The sequence below is a fragment of the Vidua macroura genome, chromosome 3 (genome assembly GCF_024509145.1).
Source record: "Vidua macroura isolate BioBank_ID:100142 chromosome 3, ASM2450914v1, whole genome shotgun sequence".
Classification (NCBI taxonomy): domain Eukaryota; kingdom Metazoa; phylum Chordata; class Aves; order Passeriformes; family Viduidae; genus Vidua; species Vidua macroura.
This window is the reverse complement of record NC_071573.1, coordinates 60216163-60236267: the sequence shown is the minus strand read 5'-3', so window position 1 is coordinate 60236267 and position 20105 is coordinate 60216163. Positions and strand designations below refer to the sequence as shown.

Genomic DNA, 20105 nt, shown 5'->3' with positions numbered 1-20105 from the left:
ATGTTATGATTCCCACACTGTGTGTGAATCAAAAGAACCATAAACCATCAGACTGAAATTTCATATCACATGAATAGAAAAAGTATTAATATTTATATTTAGACTGAACTTTAATGATATTATTATATCATATTTAGAAGCACATGGCCTGGCAAATCCTCAGAGCTGTCTTTTATTTATTCCTATCTTAGATGTAACTGGTTTATCCCACAGGTAATCAAAGCCTTACAGACAGCAGATAAAGCAGTGGGGATGCTCATGGATGGCCTTAAACAACGAAATCTGCACAAGTGTGTAAACCTCATTGTTTTAGCTGACCATGGTAATGTATATACTTCTTTTTTCAAGTTAATTTTACTGAGTCACTGTTTTCTTCCTGTGTGAAATATGTGGGCTTAGTAGTGTTAATCCATTTTATAAATCACTTTATCTTCCTTGCCATATGAAAAAGTTCTGTTTCTATGTTGCCCTTTAGGGATGGAGAGGACCTACTGCAAGCAGTTAGAATATATGACTAATTACTTCAAAAAGGTGGATTTCTACCTCTATGCTGGGCCTGCAGCTCGCATTCGAGCAAAGAATGTTCCAAAGGACTACTTTACCTGTAAGTGTGGACCAATCCTGGGATTGAGCAATCAATATAGCAGGAAATAAACAAACAAAACCAAATAAACAAATAAGGAAATGGATAATCAGAGGTAATCAGCAGTGTAAGCAGCTTTTCTATTTCCCTTAACTTGGCTTCAACATCCATGGAAGTTGTTTGGGATATTTTTTTTTAAGAATGAGCACTTTAGATGAATTTGAAGGTTAGAAAAGATTGTTGCAGAGTCTAATTTGTATTTTCTTGGCATGGAAAGATGAAGTAAAGGTAGTATGTTTTTTTAAACTGGAATTCAGGTGTTTCATAAGTGCTTATGAATGCTTATATTTCATAAGTTCTTCACAAATTTCTTGTGCAACATTGGCAGAGTCAGTCTTTTTGAAGTAATGAATATTTCTGTGTGTACAAAGTTACAGAGTCTGAACCTTAGCACAGTGTAATCTAAGCCTTGGTTAAGCCCTTTAGCTAGTATCTCAAAAGAACAGACTGAAACCATTTGAGCTAACTCTGACTTGAAATAGATACCATGCTACGAGACTGGAAAAAAAAATCCCAGAACTTTCTGTATCAGGGAAAAGAATGGAGATAAAATAATGGAAAAGCTCTATGTATTGGCTTCAAAGAATTTGTAAAGTATTGTAAAAGGCATAGTTATTGCAGGTCAAAAATAAGAGCTGGGATCCCATTGTATTTTTTATTCATGTTTTATAATTGTACTTATATTTGAAGGCACAATATTTATATGACATAAAGCAGACTTTCATTGATCTAAGTCAGATAAAAGCAGAGTAATGAGCTGAGGAAAGAATACTCATGGTTTTTCTGTGTCTCAATCTCAATAAAATTGTTGACTCATTTCCTCTAATAGTCCTAGATTTTCTGTAGGAATTTTTCTTCCATGAAGTGCTCAGATTTACTTTTTAGAAAGGTAATGTCAAATGGTTAAACTACTCTTTCAAAATGTGCAAGGAGAAAATATCACGATAGACTGAAATTTCCTCTGTGACTATTGCTGGAAGAAAAATACAAGACAAGTTCTCCAGGTCCTGTTCAATGTAAAAAATGTTGTACTTCAAACAGGGGCTAGATAAAAGAAAAAAACCTCAGGTCTGAGGATCTGTCAGATTTAGGTGTAGGGAGTCATCACCACTGCAGTTTTCTACAGTCTGTCCTGATGTACCCAAAGTTCTAGTGTTCTCGTGACTTCCACAGGCACACTTACAGGCAGTTACCACTGGAAACACAACATTCCTACCTGTGGAAGGCTATAGTTGCCACTATCTTCACAAGCTAATAAAGAAAACCAACTTTAGAAACAAAAAGCATGTTTAAGTTTTTCTCGTGAGGTTTTGTCTTTCAGCCATTTGAATGTACATTAATTAATCTTTTCTTTTTAACAGTTGACTCAGAAGGAATCGTTAAAAACCTCACAGTGAGTAAATATTCTCATAACTTTTACTCATAGCTACTCTTAATAGGAATCTGAAGAAAAAATACAGTTTGTAAAAAAATGAGACTATGGTGGTAGTTTACAGTGGTGGAGTACACTAGTTTAAATAGTGTACTCCATAGGTTTGCCATAGGGAATCTCTGTTCAGAGAAAATTGTTCTATTTCACTTTGAAAGAGAAGAGGCTGACTTCAGGGGCAGAAACTAGAGTATATCTTCATGATAGAAGAGAATACAGCACAGATATGCTTTTGACAATATGCATCTGTTAGCAGTGGATCACAAGTGCTGCACTCAGGCTAGGCTAAAGTAACTTTTCCAAACAAGAGATAATGCCATTGTAGAGCACATTGCCACAAAGTGTTGTAGAGGCTGGAAATACAGGTAGGAGGGGGGGATTTTAGATGTGTTAATGCAGGACAGCCCTGTAAGGGCTTTTAGATCCACAAGGAGCATCTGACTTAAAAAGTCCCTGAAGCCTAGAAGAAACTAAACAGGTATGAGAAAGAAACTTCATTCAATACTTGGCGTGTTCTTATCTCTAAGTTTCTGATTCTGGAAATTTTGGAGATCTGATTTGAAACGGAGTACTAGGCAAGATGGGCCTTTGGCATCAGGCAGGATGACTCTCTTAGGATCTTTTGACATATCACTGCAATAGTTGCAGTGCTTTTACATATGCTACACCACGATAGGGCCCTGTGTACTGGTAGTTGTGCTTGGAACTGAACCGTGCTGAATGGATGTAGCACTTGAGGGCAGGTCCAAGCTTGCCTGTGTCTCCCATGTGGGTAGACATGGGAGCTTTGACAGCTGAGTTCTGAAGGATACAAACAAAGAAGTGCAGAACAGAGTGCAAACCTAAGGAAGACCAAACCTATTTCTTTTACTAAGGGGTGATGTGACAGTGCATGGTTCTTTCCTTATACTTTTTTAGACAGATAATTCTGGTGGTTTTTTTTTTTTTGTTTTTTTTTTTTTTTTTTTTTGGTAGTGTTCAAGATATACATTAATAATGCTTGCTCTCAGTGTGCTGTCAAAACTTCCCCTTCTTTTCTTCATTGCCAGTTTGTTTTCTATTCTGTGGCTTGTCCTGTGCTAAGCAGTGGACAGGTGTTGTGGTACATTTAGAAAAAATGCTGTCAGTTTTTTCAAAATCCTGGGCTCCCAAGTGGATAGGTTTCCGATAAATCTCCACTAGAGGTCCCCCGTTAACCTGTCGAACACGCAGGAGTAGGCTCAATGGCTGGAAATAGCTGAAGGAGCTTTCTCAGTGCTACATCCCCCACCTCCTGTATGATGCGAGTCTGTCACATCAAAGAGCATCGATATGAGGGGAATATCACAGTCTGCATGTTCTCAACCTCAGTTGAAACTGCTACTGCTAATAGTTACAGAGATGTGACATCTTGTGCCTTATGGGAATAGCCTGGTACCAGGATGTGTCCTCTTTCCTTTTCTCTTCATAAATGGTTGGTGTATTTTGTTCCTGTCAAGTTATTAGATTGAAGGGTTTTTGCAGAGAAGGGAGTTGTATGTTGTATATTAATTACTAATGAATAGACATAAGTCATATGCTGATTTCCTCTATTTTTCCTTTTAATTAGACCTCTTCTTCCAGGCTAGCAAACACATTGAATCCTTATTTTTCCTGTTCCTGGATTCCTCTGTTCTTCTTTGGTGACTGCTGAGGCACAGTTACTTTCATGTCACATGTTAAAGTCTGTATCCTGTGCAGAGCATACAATTCTAGTACTTAGAAGTGAAGATGTCAGACCAGACTCCAAGCATGGTATTGTTTGGACAGCCTGTGTGGTAAAACAGGTCCACTTCTGCAGCCTACCCAGCTTCCTAGCAGCTCTTCCTTTAGCATTTTAGATATTCTGGGTTATCCCAGTGCTGGATTTGTGATCAGGAGCAACACTGCTGAAACTTTGCCTTGATGCTTGCAGCCAGCTGGAATGGCTTCTAATGGCCATATATAGTTAACTCTTTGCAGTATGTCATATGGTTATCATTAGGCTCACAATTCCAAGCTCTTCCATGGCATGCCTGCTAATGCAGCAGTTATATGAACACACTAAACGTGGGTGTAAAAGCTAAGACCTTTAGCTAATAGCTGAGCAATGGACATTTACATGCTCAGGCTTGCACTAGACTGTCTACATTGTGTATGCTTGGCTTGCTTTGTTATTTATTGAATGGTAAAGTGACAGAAGGTGGCAGAAATAAACTGCCAGGGAGCTTTCTCTTGTGAAGTGTAATCTTACCAACTAGATACCAATGGCATTAGTTCGGAAATACAGACTAAACAATTCTGTTGAGTGTCTTTAAGCCTTAGATGTACTTTTAACATGGTACTTGTGGATTCAATATACAAATTGTATTTAGTCTATTTTCAAAGAGCTCCAAAATAGTGTCGCTTTTCCTTGTGTTGCTTCCGGGGCCAAAAATGACATCTGCAGGTCATCTGAGAAGCTGTGAATAATGGGCTTTGTGCTTGTGTTCCTATCACTAAGATATTTGTGATAATTTTGAATGATGGGTGGTTTTTCGAAACTGAGTAAAACTTGTGACTGGACTCTTTCCTCTTGCACAGTGCAGAAGATCCCCTCAGCACTTCAAGCCCTACCTGACCCCTGACTTGCCCAAACGATTCCACTATGCTAACAACATTCGTATTGATAAAGTTCATCTTTTGGTGGATCGACAGTGGCTGGCTGTGAGGTAACATAATTTGTGTGATTGTTATTCTATTTTTTCCATCCCACTCTCATCCCTTTAATTTCCTTCACAGGTGCTTAATTTCCTGTTTTGCTTTAGACTTGTTACATTTCCATGTTTGTTACAGTTGAAATCGTACTATGTGTAAAAAGGAAACATGGTTGTTTTGGTGAAATCAAATAACTGTCCAGGACATACAAAAAGAAATGTGCGCTGAAAAAAAAAAAATCTTATAATCACCCTATTTTAAAGTGTGTTCAAATGTTCTTGGGCCTCTGAAAACAGGATACTTGCACTTGACAACTGTGCATTGAATTGGTATGGGGTGACTATCTCTTTATTTTTCCATGTGTCTTAGCAATGGGTAGATAAAAGTAAGTATTAGTCACTATGTCAGAGTATTCAGTTGTGTTGTTAATTCTATAGCCCATTCCCACATTTTCCACATCTCTTCACCCTTCAGAATCCATAATGAAAATAGACTGTCTTGTAAGGCAATACCCCTTGCAGTCTTATTTATATTATTTCACAGAGGCCAACAGCAGAGTTCTTCCATTTTAAGTTTTCTGTTTAAATACCAAAGAATATAACTAGGAATTCTTCCAAAACAGATTACGCTTATTCTGCAACCTGTAGCTAGGTAAAGGCCCCAGTTCAAAAATAGCCATTTTTTCAATTTGCTTTGAAAATATTCTTTCACTGTACACTCATAACCAGCTAGGATAATTTATTACTGTCCATAGCAATTTCTGTTAAAGGAGAAAGAAGTCTTCATAGAAATGAACACTATGATGAACTCTAAGTACTACAATGTGATGGCAGCAACAGTTCTCAAAGAATGATTGAGTCTGTGAGCCACAATGACTAAGTGCTTCTATTTGTGTCATTCTTATTTACATTCTGTGGTGGTTTCTCCTTAGGGATAAAAGTTTCAAATCTTGTGATGGAGGTAACCATGGCTATAACAACGAATTTAAAAGTATGGAGGTAAGATGATTTCTATTCTATTCTATTCTTGCACTTTCTTATATACTAAATCATGATGTGACATGTAAATCACCAGAATACAGAACAATGACAGTTTTTGCAGTGTGCTTTTTCTTTTCTGGCCACAAGACATGTAAACTGTAAACACATACTAGGTCCAAATATTTGTATTGCCTTTCATCGATGTGTACAAGGCCTGTTTCTTTGGGGTCCTGTAGTAAAACCAGTTTGGGCTTACCTCTCCTGCTTGGAGACAGGTAGACTGCAGTAAACCAAGTGCACCATGTTTAGCTACTGAATTCTTTTGTTCTTTCATTCTTCCACTGAGGCAATGACCAAAAAATCTCCATCGGCCCTGGGAGTTCATCTGAGCATCTGAAAGCCTGTATGCTCAAATAAACTAAATCACATTGTCTCTGCTTATCTTTCAACAGTTAGTCATATCACCAGAACAAAAAACTGATTAGCTATACTGTGTGTTAGTATAGCCTGTGTTGCAGTTTCATCTCATTTTCACTTCTGGTTACAGTGAAAATATTTTGAGGTCTTGAGCTTTTGGTGTTTCATGAACTTTCTGTGATTTGAACCTTTAACTAAGGTCAAGCATGCCACTTTTAACTCCCATATTCTGTGCCTAAGAATCAGATCCTTCCAGATCTTTATAGCTATGTTAAAACCAAATGTCAGTGATCAGAATTATGCTGAATGTTTGTATGGAAAGAAAAGGTAAATTCTGGTTACCACGGAAACCTTAATAATAGATAACCTTGCACAGGTGCCACAACTGATACTTTTTTTTTTTTTTTTTTTTTTTTAAGAAAGGAGCAACATGTAATCTTTCTATTACAAATTGAAAATTCCTTTTCTGTTACGGACACATAATATTATTTTAAAGCAGATCATTGTCCTGCTAGTCCTGTTTCCTCTATCTCCTGGCAGGCAGTTCAGGAGGCTCATAAAGCAGTAGAAACTCCTGTGAGACTGTACATAGCATCAGTGTTCTGCAACAAGACTTGCAGGCTACAGAAGGGCTGCCCAGCACTGCATTTTGCCACTGGTGGTATAGATGCAGGTCTCTGTTGAGCTTGCAATGGGCTTCTGCAGTTCCCTGCTCCTTGCTTTAACTCTGGCCAAAGACTCTTAAGTGACCCAAAGACTTCAGAGTGCAACAGGTATTAAAAAAAAACCACTCCAAAACCAAATAAGATTCATTATATAGTTTAAAACATGAATTTTTGCTTTGCATTTTTCTTCAAATTATGTGCAATGGCAGAAATTTGCCTTCCTTACCAGAACAATCCTGTACTTTTAACTTCTGTGACTGTGAAAAGACTGTATTTCGTTCATTATCCCAGTTTTCATGAAGTGCAACTGAATTGGTTTTGACTTTGGATTCCTTTTGGTAACTATTTTTAAAAATTATTATTATTATTACTATTACAATCTAGGCTATATTCTTAGCATATGGCCCAAGTTTTAAAGAGAAAACAGAAGTGGATGCTTTTGAAAACATTGAAGTTTACAACCTTATGTGTGGTGAGTAGAAACAACCCACTACTTTGGATTATAAAGTTCTAGTATTTTCAAATACCGGTGTTGTAAGAGCTAAAAGAAGCATAGCTAAAAATTGAGTGAATTAATTCAAAGCCAAAGCACTGAAGCCATGCTCTTAGGTCTTCTTTACACTGCTAAGAAACTGACTTCCAGAAATTGTTCTGCTTTGAAGGTTATTTCTGATTGCAGAAGAACTCCTTAATAATCAGAGAGAACCACACCTGCCACATGGGTTTGCTGTCAAGCTGATGCCTGTGGAATTGTAGATAAGAATCTTATAAAGAGTATCTGCTCTTGCTCATAACTTAGGATGGACCAGCAGTGCAGAATTAGGAAGCATGAGCCTCAGAAAATATGGATTAAAGCATCACACAAAAATGCAATAGGCTACTAAGTTTCACAATGTGATGCACTTGCAATGACATTTATACTTTGCAGTAAACTGTCTAATCTTGTGAATGTTGTGACAATGTATAAAAATGTACCAACAGTACTCAAATCTATAATTACTAAATCTTGATGCAGTGGAAGATAGCAAAGAATCTTCAGACCTAGAAAATTACAAGTTGGTGGGGTACTTACTGTAATAGTTTAAATAATGGAATAAGCTATTTCTTCTACCTTTAAAAAATGACTAGGAAACAAGTAGATTTGGAAAGAGAATAACTTTTTAAAATACGTTTTAGTTTAAAATATGTTTACAAATTTCAAATGTTTCAACAGATCTGCTGCATATAGTACCAGCAGAAAACAATGGAACACATGGCAGCTTGAATCACCTCTTAAAGAAACCTTTTTACAATCCTTCACATCCAAAGGAAGTCTCATCTCCCTCTTCATGTCCAGTTTCCAGTCTGACTCCTACAGATAACCTGGGATGCGAATGCAAACAAGTAAATGGGGGTTTCTGGCATCTTTGTCAAGTGTGTTCTGCTTTCTTATTTTTTTCTAAACAATGGAATAATTTTAACAATTCTCTTATTTTTTGCAGATTTTAGTTGAGTCACTAGAAGAGCTAAATGAGAGGTTAAATCTCACCACAGAAGAAAGTAAGTAGCAAAAAATGAAAAGAGCAGCAGTATTTTTAAATCTACACCTAGTTTATATTTTATGTTACTGGTTTCAGTGGGATTTTTTGCAATTTAATTACAATTGAAAGTGAAGTAGCAAAATCAGGTCAGAAACATTTTAAAAATTTTTTTCCTTCTCATTTCTTTAAAAAATGCTAAGGGACTCTTATATAGCAACATGTATATATAGGAATATAATCTGAACTCCATTAAATTTTTGGAAAAAACCATAAAGATTTCAATGATCTTAAAAAACATCTGAGCACTGTCAGGCTGTGTGAGATAATGCTTGTTCTTTGCCCTGTATCCATAACTTTACCTTTCTCTGATCAAAAATTCCCATAGATACTTCTTTCTACTTTTTTAATGGGGTTTCTGGAATTTTTGGGAAATATTTTAATGCCTCCTAGTCAAATAAGATGTAAATTTTACTCCACTGGCAAGATAAATTCAAAATATTTGCATTGGTATGAAATTTCAAAGAAACAAGAATTTGCAAATCTGATATATTATATTGACTTTTGTACATTAAACATAATATGAAAACTATTTTCTACATTTTTATTCTACTTTTAAGCCTAAAGAACCACATGACTAGGTTTACTGTTGGATCTATTTACATTTGGTGAAGTCTAAATTAACTGTTTTTGTCTGCTCTCTTAACCCCTTGTGCCATCCAAAATATTATAGAAGAATGAATCAATAATTATTATTTAAATTTTAGTAATGAAGGCAAGCTCATCTCATTTGCCATATGGGAGACCCAAAGTTCTTCAGAAGGAAAAGGTCTACTGCCTCCTTTCCCATCATCAGTATGTGAGTGGATACAGCTATGATATCTGGATGCCACTGTGGACTGCATACACTGTGAATAAGCCTGTAGGTTATCAAATATCTCTACTACTCTTAAATATGGGGTCTAATGGATTGAAAATGTGGTCCATTCATCAGGAGCGCTGTTTAAGGGCTGGTGGATGTCATGTGACTAAGGCACTTGTGTCAGAAGAAGTGTCTTTGATATAATTTAAAATTCAGCTATCTTAAAATAAAGTTTTGAGAAGTGGGAATGACCATTTGTTAGGGACAGAAGATATAGGACAGTAGAGGTGCTGGTGAGCTGGTTCTGTTAAGCCTGTTCTGTAAAAGGGATATACTGTCAAGACAATTCTCCATCTCGCCTTTCAGTTCCTGTGGAAAAGCAGGCTGTGATTTCCCAAATCAGAAGTTTTAAGCTTTCCAATGAGTACCATGATTTTTTTCCTATTAAATACCCTCTATGCAACTCTACATTCAGTTTGCACTAGTGCATATTTCTGTGTGTTCTTTGCTCTGTGTTACATGACATAATTTCTGAAAAATGTAATTATAGTTGAATGAACCTCTGAGTGTTCAAGGGTATGCGGATCCAGAATAAATTGTTTGAGTTTTCAGGGTCAGTAAACTAATGGACATTCATGGGCTTATTTGCCCTTATAATTAGACCCTTTTTCTTAGTTGCCTTGAGGAAGTAGTTTCTATGTTGATTCTTCTGTCTGAAGAGGACTTTATTAATGTCCATGTGATTTCTTATTTCATCAGTACAAATATGAAGAAATTATTTTAATCAAATGAATGCTGCTAAAATGATAGTATTTCAGAAAGTTTCACTCCATACTTTCTACTGATTCTTCACTATCTTGGTTGAAAAATCATGAATCCAATCATAAGAAGGCTAAAACTCATTTAAACAAATGTCCATTTCAACAAGGACTGTTTATACTTCATGTTGAAGATCTGCCCTTAAACGTTGCAATGAAAGTGCACTACCCAATTGAAAACTTTAATTGTGGGCATATTTTTTGTCTGATTCTGCTTTAAAAGTATTGAAAAGTCCCATCAGAGCTGCAGTCTTCTTAATATTGAGCTTAAATGAAGCTCAAAAACCCAAATAACTTTTCAGACATTTTCCTTTGTTGAAAAACAAATTCTCAGTTAGCAAAGAATCATAGAATCATAGAACTTTGAGGGGTTGAAATGGACCTTAAAGACCATTTAATCCCAATCGAGCCCTGCCATGGGCAGGGACACCTCCCACTAGGCCAGATTGCTCCAGGCCTTATCCAACCTGGTTTTGAACACTACCAGGGTTGGGCCGTGCACAACCTCCCCGGGCAACTTGTTCCAGTGTCTCACAACCCTCATGTGAAAAAAATTCTTCCTAATTTCTAACCTAAATTTCCCCTCTTTCACTTTGTACCCATTGCTCCTTGTCTTATCACTACAGTTCTTTACAAAGTGTCCCTCTCTGGCTTTCCTGTAGGTCCCCTTCAGATATTGGAAGTGTATAAAGAAAGCTCTTGCTCAACTTAACATCTAAATTAAGAGACATATATATTTTGCAGGAGTTTCTTATAGCAGTTTATGCAACATTGTGGGAAGCAGTGAGTGACTGAGACTGAAGTATTGGAGGATATAGGTCACAGCAGACTAATACAATGATGTATGTTTTCAATAGAAAGAATAGGAAATAATAAATTACATCTGTAATAGTGTCAGAGATACAACAGTGAAAGGCTCTGAGTGTAAGAGCTCACACACTCTTTTTCATAAGTGTCAGTAAGCTGACATTATGATTTTTTATTACATGTGCTAATCGAGAGAAATTGGCTTTGTAAATTATAACACCTGTGGAAGGACAGAGGGACAGAGCTAATGCCTTTGATTATAAGATTTGGCTGCAATACTTGGGAATGACAGAAAGTTGCCCTTTCTACAGAATTTTTATTGTATCCTGGCTTAATTATGTTTGAATACAGCCTGTGCAGTGCTTTACACAATTTGTAAGCTGGGGTATATCTCATCATTAGGTAGCTATAAAAAAGGTCTTCAATATTAAACTAGGAAATGCAGGCTGGGATTTTGCTGGTTTTATGTGATTTGGTAGTTTTGAAACTGGTGAATAGTATACACTCGCAGATCTTATATAAAAGATGTCTGCATTTTGATTACTTAGTATTCTCAGGAATAAGGAAAATTTAAGATTGAAGGACATTTGTTTTCTCAAGGTTTTATACTCATCTGCCAGGGAGGAAGGCACATTTTCTTGCAAAAAGACAAACATACCTGAAGGGGGCTGAATTTGACATAAGAGACCACAGCAGATGCTTAAATTCTGTTATATAATGCAAATAACTCTCGCTTCTTGACATTAATTACTGGCTGATCAAAAAGTAATAAATCGCATTGAAAAGGACAAAAAATTCATTATGTGATAGGCACAGCCAATTTTTAGTTTTAACTGCTTTCTTCAGGAGACATTATGGTTCTTTGACTTGAAATAGAAGGAGCAAAATTGGTGATGAATGTTTTTTGGTTTTTTTGTTTGGTTGTTTTTTTTTTGACACATGATCTGCTCAGGAGTCAAAGGAAGACTTTTGTCTTTTATATTTCATTCCATGTGGGATATATATTTTCCATTAATATACAACCTGACCATAATATGGCATCTACTTGAATTCTGATAAAAGTAACTACAGAAATTAAATTAAGGAGTACAAAGAGGCACAAGAAGAACATATCAGTTCTTTATTTTTCTTGATTTTAATTGATCAAAACAACGTACCGAAAATCAAATTAGATGTTTAACTTCTGTCTTGCCAAAATGAAAATGTAAATGAGAACAAAGAAAAAGTTAAATACAAAAACGCATATTCAGATGATTTAATGTCATGTAAAATTATGACAAAGTGTGTAGAAAAGGTTATAGGAAAAAAAAGTGAAGGTTATAGAAAGAGTTATAGTCATCAGAATCACTTTTGGCCAGATCTTAGCATGTTAACACATTTTGGTGAAGTTACTAAGGCCAGTAAAATGTTCTAAATTTACTGTGGATTTCTTTATCTGTAACTCTTCATTAGCACAGCTTCTCATGGAGACTGCATGCTCAGATGCCAAGATGAGGTGATAGTGTCATTTTTACATACTAACTGCTTCCCAGGAGGATGTGACATTTAAGTTTGTGTTTCCAGAAATATGTAAAAGTGATGAATGAGTCAAATGTGAAATCTCTTTTTGCCTAAGGTGTAACCTTATTTTGCTGCTACAGTTTTACACAGTGCATACGGATTTCCCTGAATTACCTAAAACCAGAAGTAGAAGAAAAACACTATCCAGAAAACATTAGTGTCCATTACTTGCATTGGTCTGATTCACTATGAAAATAGGAGAAGATTCAATGAAGTCCATTCTAGAAAGTTAAAACCATACAAAGCATTGGCTTAGCCACAGCCGTGGGTGTAAGATTTTTTTTTTTTCTTTTCACAGGAAAACACATCTCCTTTTCCTCCCACTGTTTCAGACTGTCTGCGGCCTGATGTTAGAATCCCTGCTGCTTGGAGCCAAAATTGTTCTGACTACCCAGAAGGGCTGACCTTGACCCACAGTTTCCTCTATCCTCCCAGTGAGCATAGTTCTTTTTATAGAGACCTTAGAAAGTCTTAATCAGCTGGATGTGGGTTTATGTTTAAACATATACCCAAACACCAAAACAAACTTCTTTGGATCAGCATGTTGGGCAGAAGATTTTCAGTGTTTGCAGACTGACCAAAAGTAGGACAGCTGCTACTAAATATTTTTGGTTTAGAATATTTAAGGGTTTTTTTTAAAACATGGAACAACTTGAATGTGATGAAAACTGGTTAGAATGATGTAAAGGGTTGGAAGGAAAGGCTGTCCCTCTTCCTCTGCATAAATATTCATTTCCTATTTTCATATTTGATCATTATTATTTATTGAGTAGATTTCTTGAACAAAGTTGGAGATATGTTTGCAGTAGGATCATACACTCCTGCTCAAATGTAACATGTAATTGAATTACATGTACCTACAAATTCTAGTGACATATGAATCAATTGGTCTTTGTATTCATCTTTCCATTTAGTTATATTTTGGTCTTTTTATATAGACTACAATTCATCTGATCTTGAACAGTATGATGCCTTACTCACCAGCAATATTGTTCCCATGTATGAAGCTTTCAAAGGTAGGTGGCAAAATTTTGATTAATTATTATTAATTTTCTGTAATTATTGTTCTGGATTGATAAAGCTATCACAAAATTTTAAAACATTAATGCATGGCCTGCTGGATATCCAGATGTTGTGAAAATATACTTAAAACATTTTAGGAGTAGATGTTTGAAAATTTATAACACAATTATATGGCTTTGGGGTTTTTTTTTGTTTTGGTTTGGTTTGGTTTGGTTTGATTTGGTTTGGTTTTTTTTGTGTTTTTTTGTTTTGTTTTGTTTTGTTTTGTTTGTTTGTTTTTGTTTGTTTGTTTGCTTGCTTGTTTGTTTGTATAGTCCCATCTGATTTCTGCTTCTCTATGCTTACCTGTTTGCTTTTCAATTTGCTCTTCATCTCCTCTGGGCTGTCCTAACATGAAATGCTAGCTATGAAATTATCATAAAAATTTTCCTTGGGAATATGCTCAAGGTGAATGAAAATGGCACATTTTCTTTTTTCAAAAGCTGAAGAGAAGGCCTCAACAATATTAATCTTGCAATACTATCTCTATAATAGATGTTTTTATTATGCAAGAGTGGTAAGCTCGTCCCATCCAGCCTGACTCACATTTGTTTGTAATCATTGATAAGAAATTTTCTATAACTGCTTATGATCCTGTTTTACTCTTATGCCTAGGCTCATTTTCTTAGAAAATGCATAAAAAGAGGAATTTTTAAAGGAAAAAGTTAGGAAAAACCCGAATATTTAACTACCTTTCTAATACATTCAGATCTCATTTATTCATCATTCGTATATAAAGTAAGAGATCCAGAAGACCTAAGTGTCTTTAATCTTCCAAGTAAATCACAGACTGTGAAAAATTCAATTTTTTAAGGAAAACAACAAGAAATTTCTATAGACCATAAACAACAGGTAAATCAATAGGAGATGCCCTCAATGCCCCAAACCTGTCAGGTTTTTTTGCCATGCCAGTTGTAAATATTTGAATAATCTCACTATCTTATATCCTACAAATTGTATTTTCTTGATTGACATCTGTGAAATAAGCCAAATTGTCTAGCGATGTTTGGTACGAGTTCTTTACAGTTAAACTAACACTCAGGTGGTGAGTATTCCTCTCACAAAATCATTATGTCAGTTCCTACTATTTGTAACACTGCAGGTACAGGCAGATCAGCCAGAAATTTATGACCTCTCAGCTGTAGGTTTGTATCTTCAACTTTAGATCAAATCAATATACCCTCCAGTAGTGCAATTTGCCTTGCAGGACTACAATAGCATTTACAGCACCTCTTTCAAAGGCAAGTGGGAGTATGTCCCTTTTGATGAAATCCAAATTTTGTGTAACAAAGAGTTGATTTTATTGGCAGTTTAGTTCTGAACTTTTTTTTATTAATCTATAGTGAAAACACAAATACGCTATTTTTTTTCAGTGGTGAAATGACTTTAAATTTCTATTAATTTTGCTTTTATTTTCTTTTTATGACAGACATATGGGACTATTTCCATAATGTGCTTGTTTGGAAGTATGCTAGAGAAAGGAATGGGGTAAACATTATCAGTGGACCAGTGTTCGATTACAATTATGATGGCCATTTTGATAGCCCTGATGAAATTAAACAGTAAGTACATGGAAAAGCCAGAAGTCAAACTCTATATGACATCTACTGTGTTTCCACACAAAAAACCCCTATTATTTTAAAAGACTAAGAAACAAGTATAATAGAGAATGCAGTATTCTCTTTATGATCCTACATCCACTATTACTCATACAACAAGAAATGCTCTTGCAAAGAGATACAGTACCATGGAAGTTGACGTTCAAGTAAAGAGTAAAAAAGCTGTGCAGTTACATGTGTATCTCTATACACATACACAGGTACAGACTAGTAATTAGTTTCCCAAGATGATGCCTAAATTTTAGATTTTGGGCCTCTGCATCAGAAATGCTGAGAGAATATATGACATTTTAAAATGCAGAAGACATGCTTAAGCATGATTTTCTCACTTTGATGTTTTGTTCACTCACCTGTTTGTTGTTTCTTCCTATTGTCTCAAACTGATGTATTTCATCAAAGGTCAGATTTGTGTGTTTGCCTTCACTGAATCACATAACTGTAAATGCAAAATGTAACATACCTGAGAGGTACCTGTGAATAACTATGGCTAACACAGCTTACTGCAATATCAGACATGTTTACATGTAAATTATAAAGACCAATTATTTATGTCAATGAATAAGGATACAAGGAAATAAAAACAGAATTAGAAAAACTTAGATTAGGAAAAATACCTTGTGGGGGTAAGAGCATTTATAGAGTAGAAAGGTGCTGGGAAGTCTGCACAGATTAATCTCTCACTGGAGATGTTTTGTTCAGGCTAGACTTGACCACATCTGTTAAAAATGGTTTGAGAAGGGGAAAATCAGCCTGCCACGTAGCAGGAGGGTGGAAGGGAGAAGAGACAACTTCCTTCCAAGCAGAATGCTGTAATAGCCAGTTGACCACATAATGCTGCCTCCAGTTTGGAATAAGCATGTTCTAGTCAGCATGGTTAGGCAGTCATACAAAGCAGTATAATAATTTCAGTGATAGCATTTTGTTCAATACTGAACAAAAAAGCCTAGGAAACATTCAGCTCTTTATACACAAGAGTGACCATGTTTGCAGAATAGTCAGAAAAGAGCAGAAAAGAGGTTTTCAGCTGAGTATCCTAAACTGGTTTCTACAGCACACAGCCACAAATCACTGTTCTGGCATTTCTCAATGGCAAGGAGTCAGAAGTTAATTTTCTCATCGCTCTCCTCCAATTTACGTGGTTGAAGTTCTTTGTATAATGAAGGGCAAATATGATGCTCTATTCTGACTCTTTCAGATGTAGAGATCTCTGGCTCTGGCAAAATAGAGTATTGACCATATTAAGCAGTCCTGTTTCAGTGGGACTACTGCAGCACACAGAGTAATCCATGTATGTTTGGCTGTTTATAAAATAAATGGTGAGGCTGTGTATCCCATCAGGTATTTTTTTTTTTTTAATTACAAAAGAAATTTAAGTCATATATTATTGAAAGATATATGCTGAGATAAATTCTATAAATTTCTAATTGCATCAGTGGTGTTAATACTTGATATCTCAATAAATGCCTTAACTAATGTTTGTTTTGCAGGTATGTAAATAATACAAAAATCCCTGTCCCAACCCATTACTATGTGGTTCTGACGAGCTGCAAGAACACATCTTATACTCCACTGAACTGTTCAGGGTCCTTGGATGCTTTGTCTTTTATCATTCCTCATCGACCTGACAACACTGAAAGCTGTGCTGTAAGTATAGTTCTACTTTCCTGTGTGCCAATGAACTTTGGGAACTGATTCCCATTGGAATCTAGTCATCCAGAGAATCTTGATCAGTCTGTGGAATTTACTCATTCCCCATGAGCTGGCAATGAGGTCAAGCTCCACCAGAAGCAATCACCAGAAGAGCAAGGAGCTCCAGGACAGGCAGCTGGAAACTAATGAGCTGTTAGGAAGCAAGGAAGAAGAAAGGAAGCTAAGATAAGAGGACTGGGAAATGCTGTCACCTGAGAAGGGCTGAGAACAGCAGCACAGGCAACAGGGAGATGAGATATGGAAGACTGCAGGATAAACTTCAGAGGTATCAGAGGACTTTGAGTGTTACTCCCTTCAGTTGCTAGAAAATTCCTTCAGTTGCTTATTCCACCTCTATGAGAAATTAGACAGCAGGCATTTGGATGCATGGTCCTGCAGTCAAAATTTGTACTTGAATTAAATTAAATCTCTGCTTACCACTAACGCTGTGAATCTTATGCCTTGTAGCAAACAAAATACATAATCTGAGTGTAATATGTATTGTTGAGGCAGCTGAGTGCCTATTCCACAAACGCTGGGTTGCAGAAGGTTCCTAAACTCAGGGTATATATGTTGCACAAGTACAGCTGCACAGACTTGAACTGGTCTTCACAGACAGTTTTTAGTTTATTTATAACTTTGAACTCATAACTCCAGACAGGTGCAAGCTTGCCCTACGTGGAAACAATTTCTGTGTCTCCCCATGTGTGGATAATCCTCAACTTCCCAGTGACATCTTTTGAGTAGTTGAGGGTTGACTAATTATTAGAATGAACTAGTTGTTATACTTTAGAAATTATTTGACTGTAATTTCTAAAGTTTAGTAATAAACCCCAAATCTTCTCACTTTGTATTAATCACGTTTGGCAGTAACATAAATTTAATGAATCATTTGCCTCAGAAGCAGATATTGTGAATGAAAAAGCAAATTACCAGCTGTTTGCAAGAAAATCCTTGTAGTAAAAGAACAGAAAATAACATTTTGGATTGATTAGTGGTTACATTTCCATTGTTTTCCCTGTCTAACCAGCAACTATTCTTGCTGTCCAGCAATTAAGACTGAACTGCTGTAAGGACTTTTTGTGAGTTGTCAGGTGCCTGTTTCTTGACTGGCCTGAGCAGTGCAGCTAATTTGCACTGTAACTAAAACTATCCTTACCTGTGTGTTTGAAACGTGACTCATGCATTCTGTAGTTAAAAGTCACCATTGCCATTTCAGCTTAATTCTTCTTCTCTGTCACTTTGGAAGTGGAGAGGTGGGTAGAAGAGACATCCACTTGATTCTGTTTAAATGAGATCCTTAAGAGCAAGGCTGTAAAGATGCCCAGGAAAGCCTGAAAGTTTTAACAACTGGAGGCCATTAGTCTGTCAGACCAGGTCAAACACTGGTAATTGCCTAACACTGCCACCAAACAACAGAGGGACTTTTATGTGTTTGAACATTGTTGTTTGTTTTGACAGGAAAATAAGACACTTTCCGAATGGGTTGAAGAAAGAGTTCAGGCTCATTCTGCACGTGTTCGGGATGTGGAGTTGCTAACTGGGCTTGACTTTTACCAGGAAAGAAATGAATCTGTCTCCGAGATCTTGCGGCTAAAGACATTTTTGCCAATATTTGAGACTGAAAGTAACTGATTATCTTTGGAAAAAGGGTCAGTGCTTGGAAGAAAGAAAATTTCAGTGATTTCACTTATTTCCTTGCTTAAGTATATGGGAGTGCTTTTCAGATTTGTGTTTTTCAGTCAAGTGCTTTGTGCCAATAAAATTTGAACAAAAATGATACATAAAATTTTCTAAAGTGAATTAAATCATCATTGTTGAGCCAGGCTTTCAAAATACAGAATATATTTTTGTTATGTAAAAACGAATATATTATATTACTATAAAATATATTAAATATATGTGATATAATATATATATATATATAATAGCAGTAGTAATGATTGAAAAAAAAAACAAAAGGAACATATTTTATACTACAGAGACACCAGTACTGAAAATTGTATATAAAATGCTTCTATAATGGAGTTGAAAAATAAAACAGTTTGAGAGGAGTGTGTGTGTTTTTTCCCTTGTATTTATCAAAGAGGTTATATTTCTCTAACACAAGCACATCCTGAAATGTTCTGAATTTCTCTTTCTCAGATATTAATTCACATGGAAAAATATTCAGACTCACAAAAAGTTTGTATGTAGTGCAAGTGATCATCACGTGTGTTTTCCACTTGGGTTAATTCATTATGCCAGTAACAAGTGAAGTGAAGTGAATGATCTATATTCTTATACCCTTCAGAAATCTTAAAACATTCTGAACATGAAGAGGTAAAAGAAATGCTCTACACAGAAGAATTTTGTCTTGATATTTACCTGTATTTGCAATGGTTTCCAAATGCCTGGCGATAACAAAATGTTTGTGTCTGTTTTTAAATAGTTAAATGTAAGATGAGAGCACAAAATGAGTAGTAACATCCAAAACAAATAGTCAATCTTTCTGTAGGGACTTTGTAAACAGATACTGTGTAACACTGCTGTACACAAATTATTGCTGAGGACAGGTAAGCAGGACAAGACAGTGGAAATTTCCAGATTATGCTAATACAAAAATGTCACCCATAATAGAGTGTTGAGATGAACTACTCCACTACAAATGTTGCTAAGTGCATTTATGAATAATCACGAATGAAAAACAGCAGAAAATTGATTTGATTTGATCATTTGATTTATAGGCACAGTGGCGGCATTTTAAAGAAACATGTCAAAGTGTGTTTCAATCTATAAAATTAACTGTGGACTGAAGGAGCTATGTTTATTTAAAGAATGAAATTTTATACTTCCAAACTTTTCAGCACAAAGAATCCAAACCCACCACAAGACTCTTATTTTTCCCAAAGTCCCCAAGATGATCAGTGTATGCCTACGCACCAGACAGTGTTTAGCAATATTGATCTTAAAATCATGATGTGGGACCAAGCTGAACATAAAGATTTTTATCTCCCTGAAACCATTACACCATCATGGAGTTGCAGTTCACCACCCTACAATCTTTCGACATCTTAAGTCTGCTCACCTAAATCAGAGACTTCTGCTAAACTGCCCCAATTAATAACATGACTGTTTTTTCACTTTGTGGTAAATCATACACTAACTCAAGTAAAAAAATCTACAGTCTTACTGTAGAAGAGCGGGACAAAAGAACAGTGACTAAATGTATAAAATAGATTGGGTTTATTTTACTTTGAAATGCTGAGAAATTCAAAAGTTAAAGTAACAACAAATAGACAACATAAACACATCATATTTAATTTAAAAACATAATCCTCTGTTTGTCCTGGAATTTAAGAAA

At 35.8% G+C, this 20105-nt stretch overlaps 1 protein-coding gene across 1 annotated transcript in view; it reads left to right on the top strand.

Annotated features, from left to right (window-relative positions):
• The window catches only part of ENPP3 (ectonucleotide pyrophosphatase/phosphodiesterase 3), a 35485-nt gene extending 16738 nt beyond the window's left edge, over positions 1 to 18747 (top strand). The window contains exons 12-25 of the mRNA XM_053972232.1: positions 214 to 322; positions 476 to 604; positions 2005 to 2036; positions 4653 to 4780; positions 5698 to 5764; positions 7213 to 7300; positions 8042 to 8211; positions 8310 to 8367; positions 9113 to 9267; positions 12691 to 12826; positions 13331 to 13408; positions 14884 to 15016; positions 16561 to 16717; positions 18224 to 18747. Of these exons, the coding sequence (XP_053828207.1) occupies positions 214 to 322; positions 476 to 604; positions 2005 to 2036; positions 4653 to 4780; positions 5698 to 5764; positions 7213 to 7300; positions 8042 to 8211; positions 8310 to 8367; positions 9113 to 9267; positions 12691 to 12826; positions 13331 to 13408; positions 14884 to 15016; positions 16561 to 16717; positions 18224 to 18397 (1614 nt within the window). The 3' untranslated portion in view covers positions 18398 to 18747. The remainder of the gene's footprint in view (positions 1 to 213; positions 323 to 475; positions 605 to 2004; positions 2037 to 4652; positions 4781 to 5697; positions 5765 to 7212; positions 7301 to 8041; positions 8212 to 8309; positions 8368 to 9112; positions 9268 to 12690; positions 12827 to 13330; positions 13409 to 14883; positions 15017 to 16560; positions 16718 to 18223) is intronic.
• Positions 18748 to 20105: the final 1358 nt, after the last annotated feature.